The sequence below is a fragment of the Maylandia zebra genome, linkage group LG20 (assembly GCF_041146795.1).
Source record: "Maylandia zebra isolate NMK-2024a linkage group LG20, Mzebra_GT3a, whole genome shotgun sequence".
Taxonomy (NCBI): Eukaryota; Metazoa; Chordata; class Actinopteri; order Cichliformes; family Cichlidae; genus Maylandia; species Maylandia zebra.
The window spans coordinates 29,594,153-29,601,269 of record NC_135186.1 but is presented as its reverse complement, the minus strand read 5'-3'; the positions used below and the strand labels follow the sequence as shown (position 1 = coordinate 29,601,269).

Sequence of the window (7,117 nt, the reverse complement as noted above, 5' to 3'; positions counted from 1 at the left end):
CAATTAACACCTACGTCCTGCCGGTTATCAGATACCCTGCTTAGATAATAAGATGACCAAAGAAAGAGGTAGAAGCCACTATCATCAAAATAAGAAAGCTTTTTACCGTGCACGGAAGTTTTTACCCCAAATCCAGTACCCTGAGATTGTATGCTAAGGAAGGTGACTGAGAACTAGTGAGTGTCAGAACCACTATCCAGGATGAAACAACGTGGTGGAGGGTGAAGGCAACAGTGGGGCAACAGTGATCCCTGGTAGTCAGAGCACTTGGGACAGTGACCCCTGGCTGGGCGAGTTGCTCCAAAAGATCGCAGGAACAACATCCAAGATCTCTGTCCCAAAGAGCGCAGTCCTAGGAACAGCAAAGATCCTGTGCAGGACCCTCAAGCTCCCAAGCCTTTGGTAGAAGATCCAGGCTTAAAGGATAAAGACCACCTGCATGGCGAGTGGCGAGAATGTTTTAAAATATATATAGAGAGAGATTTACAAACCTTTGTCAGTCACTAGTGGGTAATTTTCCTCAACAAATAAATGAAAAAGTAAATTTCCTTATTTGTTAATGAATTTTACTTTGATCTAATTTTAGACTTTTTTTTTAAACTTTTGGGGTTTGAGCCATCATAGGTGACAATTGTAACCCTAACTCTACCCTAATTCTATAGTTCGAACGGCACAATCGACTCTTTAAAAGTGTGATTGTTTTTGATATGTAACTGTTAAATTTATCATTTTCTTTGTTACCTGATTACCAACAATTTAATAAAAATATTATTTTTTTTAAACAAGAGACTTAGTGAAAGATAGGGGCGACTGGGTTTTCTGTTCGACAAAGAGGGTTACAGTGGGGCAAAAAAGTATTTAGTCAGCCACCGATTGTGCAAGTTCCCCCACTTAAAATGATGACAGAGGTCAGTAATTTGCACCAGAGGTACACTTCAACTGTGAGAGACAGAAGGTGAAAAAAAAATCCATGAATCCACATGGTAGGATTTGTAAAGAATTTATTCGTAAATTAGGGTGGAAAATAAGTATTTGGTCACCTCAAACAAGGAAAATCTCTGGCTCTCACAGACCTGTAACGTCTTCTGTAAGAAGCTTTTCTGTCCCCCACTCGTTACCTGTATGAATGGCACCTGTTTGAACTCATCATCTGTATAAAAGACACCTGTCCACAGCCTCAAACAGTCAGACTCCAAACTCCGCCATGGCCAAGACCAAAGAGCTTTCGAAGGACACCAGGAAAAGTATTGTAGACCTGCACCAGACTGGGAAGAGTGAATCTACAATAGGCAAGCAGCTTGGTGTGAAAAAATCAACTGTGGGAGCAATCATCAGAAAATGGAAGACATGCAAGACCACTGATAATCTCCCTCGATCTGGGGCTCCACGCAAGATCTCATCCCGTGGGGTCAAAATGATCATGAGAACTTTGAGCAAAGATCCCAGAACCACACGGGGGGACCTGGTGAATGACCTGCAGAGAGCTGGGACCAAAGTAACAAAGGTCACCATCAGTAACACACTACAACGGCAGGGAATCAAATCCCGCAGTGCCAGACGTGTTCCGCTGCTGAAGCCAGTGCATGTCCAGGTCCGTCTGAAGTTTGCCAGAGAGCACATGGATGATACAGCAGAGGATTGGGAGAATGTCATGTGGTCAGATGAAACCAAAGTAGAACTTTTTGGTATAAACTCAACTCGTCGTGTTTGGAGGAAGAAGAATACTGAGTTGCATCCCAAGAACACCATACCTACTGTGAAGCATGGGGGTGGAAACATCATGCTATGGGGCTGTTTTTCTGCCAAGGGGACAGGACGACTGATCCGTGTTAAGGACAGAATGAATGGGGCCATGTATCGTGAGATTTTGAGCCAAAACCTCCTTCCATCAGTGAGAACTTTGAAGATGAAACGAGGCTGGGTCTTCCAACATGACAATGATCCAAAACACACCGCCCGGGCAACAAAGGAGTGGCTCCGTAAGAAGCATTTGAAAGTCCCGGAGTGGCCTAGCCAGTCTCCAGACCTCAACCCCATAGAAAATCTGTGGCGGGAGTTGAAAGTCCGTGTTGCTCGGCGACAGCCCCAAAACATCACTGCTCTCGAGAAGATCTGCATGGAGGAATGGGCCAAAATACCAGCTACTGTGTGTGCAAACCTGGTAAAGACCAGTGTTGGGACTAACGCGTTATTAAGTAACGCGTTACAGTAACTACGTTATTATTGTGGTAACGAGCACGGTAACTAGTTATTATGCCAAAATCAGGAACGCGTTAGTCGTTACTGGGATTTAGAAAGGGTCGTTACTCGTTACTTCGTGTGGTGGCTATCGCGGAGCTTCCACAGATTCAATAACATTAGCAAGTGGTGGAAGCCAGCAGGTGGATGAAGGAAAGGGGACGCAGAAGGAAAAGAGACCCGAGGCGGCCGCCGGTCCAAGTGTGAACTGAACTTCAGGTAAGAAGTTATGACCTGCAGTCTCTCTGGGTCAGATATAAACCAAGTTTAGGTGGAGTTTATTTTCGTTATTCTGACTTTTTCCGTACTGCGTGCTAGCTAGCATGACGGAGTTTCTATACAAGCTGGGTGGGTGCTATGATGTTAATGATGTTGAACTTTATTTTGTTCATAAGTTATTAGAGTTGCCAACCGTCCCGTCTGGTATTCAGAGAAAATATTACGCGTTTCTTATTGAGGTGAAAAGGGACAGTTTGTCCCGTAATTCAGCTACAATGAAAAAGGCACAAAGCTGGAGTTATTCTGTCTTTGCTGCACAGCTGCCTCTTCTTCTTTCATTCTCTCCCCTCCGTCTCCAGTTTCTGCTTCAATCATGAAAACTGATCAATGATCAGCTGATCGGCTCTCTTGTTTGTTTATCGCTCACTTTGCGCCGAAAGAGGAAACCAGCGGATGTCGCGCTAAACAACAGCAGCACGTTTAAGCTTGATCAGCTGTTGTTAGAATTTATTTAATATTAATTTCTAGTATCAGCTGATGTTTGCTGGAGCCACAGCTGCAAAAAAGCTGCTGGTCATGATATGGTTTGGTTATCTGGTGAGAGGGAAACATGAAGATGAAACCAGGAGATGTCCTTACTGAATCATCAGAGCTGAACAGGTGATGGAGAAACAGGTTTACCTTTTAGGTGACATGAATGAGTTGAAGGGAAGTTATGAACTGTTTCTGAGAGACAAATAACCCCAGGATCCTTTTTTAGGTAGCTGACAGCTGGTAAATGTGCAGGTGCGGGTCTAGCAAAGTGTTGCCAGGGGGGCATGTAGGGCATTAACAGGGAAAGGGGGGCACAAAGAAATACTTTTCTTTCTTATTCTCATTTAAAATGTCTAGTTTTTAAAAAAATAATTATCTGAATCTTACAACAAACGATTGATAGATTGATGCATATATACCATCAGAACAGTGTACATCACTGTTTCATTCAAAGGCTTTATGATTTTTCCTATAATGGTGGGCCAGTCTCTAGTCAAAATGCCCGGGACAATTTTCTGTCCCAGTCCAGCCCTGTATGCAGCTTATCTGCAGTCTGGTGTTGCCTACATCTTCCTATTCAGAAGGCAGAATTTCCGAGTTCTGAGTACAATCGAAAGCACCACGACTGCAGTTTTTGTGTTGGATGTAAAAGGCGCACATGACGCTGTGACGTAGGCTAGAATCATGGCAGCAGTCAATGACGGTCCAGGCGTGGGATTTCTCTCGTGGAAATATGCACATTATCTTTTCCTTTCTATTGGTAGGTGGCACAGTGCACTGTGGCAAGTAAGCAAGCTAGAAGACTGGCAAAGTTATGGAAGAAACACATTAACAAGAGAATTCTGAGTAAAACCAAAGTTACTTTCCCTAGTAACTAGTTACTTTGAAAGTAATGAGTAACTTGAAGTAACTGAGTTACTTTTGAGAGAAGTAACTAGTAATGTAACTAAGTTACTATTTTAAAGTAACTTACCCAACACTGGTAAAGACCTATAGTAAACGTTTGACCTCTGTTATTGCCAACAAAGGTTATGTTACAAAGTATTGAGTCGTATTTTTGTTATTGACCAAATACTTATTTTCCACCCTGATTTACGAATAAATTCTTTACAAATCCTACCATGTGAATTCATGGATTTTTTTTTTCACATTCTGTCTCTCACAGTTGAAGTGTACCTCTGGTGCAAATTACTGACCTCTGTCATCATTTTAAGTGGGGGAACTTGCACAATCGGTGGCTGACTAAATACTTTTTTGCCCCACTGTACCTAGATCTCTGAGACAGTCACCTGAGTAGTGAAGCTGCATGCTGGCAAGTTATCTTCAACAAACTCTGAGTTTCTCTCTGACTCCTCCTGTCCTGCTACAGCTGATCCAGCTGACTGACTTGGTTTCATTTCCTCATTCACACAGCCTTTGATAAAGTATTACTCTGCAGAAATTCCCATCTTTGCAAACATAATAATCTGGTTAGATGTTAGTTTCTTGTTATATTTAACATGACAACTTTTATTATTGGTCACTGGATAGCACTGATTTATTATCAACTCAACCCCACCCATCCCATATATGTCTTAACTTTAGCAATTACAGTTTAAAAAAATCTTTAGGATATGGGGCTCTGATTATTATGTTTTCAACACACCCTTTTTTCACAGGAAATTTTACAAACATTTACATCTGAATTCAAGTGTTATGACTGAATGTTAAATTGAAATATTTACTAATATAAAATTGATATTAAATCTAAATATTTTTTAAATCTAAATACACTGGCACTGATTAGTGATCAGTTATTTAGATATTTCTTTAAGCAACACTGAATTGTGCCCTAACCCTAACCCTAGTTGATGGTTGGTCTGTTTTCATTCAGCACTTCCTGTACCAAAAGAGTACGTAAGGAAGGTGACAAATCAAACTTAAAACCTTTGAGTCCTTAAAGTGAAGGAATTATCCATCAATTATCTACCCTACTACCTTATCCACCAATTTCAGATCAATTGGTGGATAAGGTAGTAGAGTAAGTTCACTTCCCTAGCAAAGAAGAGTCATTACAAAACCAGCATGATGCTCTGGATCTTTCTATATCCAGTGATAAACAGTTTCTATGCAGATGGCCCTGTTTCCATTTACAAAGCTTGAATCTATTGGTGAGTTCTGTGATGAAAATGAAAATAATGTGAATCCTGTGTTATGGCTTTAATATTTAGAAAATATGCCAAAACACCACAATTACCAGAAAATTGCATGAGAGAATGGCTTTTGAATAAATTATGATTCATCCTTCCAGTACGTTGTTTACACGTTACCTTGTTTTTCATTCATATATTTTTTGTCACCTTTTCTGACAAGAGACTCCTGATTGAGTCCTTCGGGTATTCTGGATGCTCCCAGTTTTGTTTGTTATCCTTTGAGCTTGTGTAATTGACCAAATCTCAATGCTGTTTCCCTCTTTGGCAACCTCTTTTAACTCAGTCTGGACTCTCGCTCTTCTTAGCAATCAGTAGTTGACCTGCACTGAAGGACAATCTACATCAAGTCAAGTCCCAGGTTAGTGCAGCAGAAAAAATCATATTGTTGGTTTAAGCTGCTTAATTATGAAACAAAAGGTCAGTATGAACATGACCAACATTGTAAATGATCTACATCCCTGTTATGTAATACAAGACTCCAAATACATGCTGACAAACAGCCCTTCCATTATGTGTGTATTCTTGTATGCATTCCTTGCATTATTGTCTGTTATAACAATATGTGGAAATCTCCTTGTAATAATTTCTGTGATTTACTTCAAACAGCTCCATACTCCTACTAATTCTCTCATCCTCTCTCTTGCTGTGGCTGACCTGCTCGTTGGGATTATAGCATTTCCTCTCAGCATGGCATTCTCTCTCAGCTCATGTCTTTATCATGAGGGTTTGTTTTGCAAAGTGCGAGGGACCTTTGATATTTCACTGAGCACATGTTCCATCCTGAACCTCTGCTGTATTTCTATTGACAGATACCATGCTGTTTGCCAGCCTCTGACATATCAAACTAAAATCAGCCATCGTGTTGTTGTGTTCATGATCATGATGAGCTGGGGGGTTTCTGGGATAATTGGAATTAGTGTCACCATTGCTGGATTTAATAATGAAAAATGTGAGGAATCATGTTTGATTGACGTTCTAATGTACAGCACTGTTGGACCCATGTTATCATTTTACCTGCCAGTGACCATAATGCTTTGTATCTACCTAAAGATTTTCTTTGTTGCTTTGAGGCAAGCAAGAAGCATCCAGAACACAAAGTGTGGACAAACTGCCAGTATCAAGGAGAGAAAGGCGACCAAAACTCTGGCTATTGTTTTGGGAGTTTTTATATTTTGCTGGAGTCCTTTTTTTCTTTGCATCACATTCCCACCATTTACCAGTGATTCTGTACCAGTTCCTGTAATTGAAACTCTTAACTGGCTTACATTGGCAAATTCAATGCTAAATCCATTTATTTATGCTTTCTTTTATAGCTGGTTCAGGTCAGCCATCAGAATGATTATTTGTGGGAAAATATTCCAAGGGGATTTTACCAACACAAATATGACTTGATAAAATATACACATTTCACAAATCTTACAGTAAAAACAAACATAAAACAGCCACTGAACCCTACCTGAAGCATCACACACATAATGTCTCAATAGCGACTGAAAGAAATAATCTGAGTAGCAAATACGTTTTGTACAAATGTACAAACACATTGTTTGATTGTTCAAATAGTTTTGCAAATATTGTCATCGCTTATCGTTATGGAGGGCCAGGAGTGACAAAATGAATGAATTAATAAATATTTTATTAATTAATTTCAAATTAAATTAATTATATTAAATAAATATTTCAATAATTATTGAAATAGCGCTCAAGCTGTTATACCGCCAGCAAAGTGCAGGTCCCAGTACACAACTGTCATAACCCCCGCTGACTGTCACCTCTCACAGGTTGAACACAGACATTTACTGAGAATATATCTATTGGGTCTTTATTTCCTGATGTTCGTATGTGACATACTTTGTTTCAGTTGCCAATTCTGAATTTAAACTAACAATAAGAATATGTTTAAGGGGGAGGAAATAAATAGTCAATAATCAGTG

General features: G+C 40.1%; 1 protein-coding gene across 1 annotated transcript; it reads left to right on the top strand.

Annotated features, from left to right (window-relative positions):
- Positions 1-5,693: 5,693 nt before the first annotated feature.
- On the top strand, positions 5,694-6,575 carry LOC143414309 (trace amine-associated receptor 1-like). Its single transcript, XM_076878429.1, has one exon. It carries the CDS (start codon positions 5,694-5,696, stop codon positions 6,573-6,575), a length of 882 nt encoding a protein of 293 aa, XP_076734544.1.
- The last annotated feature ends 542 nt before the right edge of the window (positions 6,576-7,117 follow it).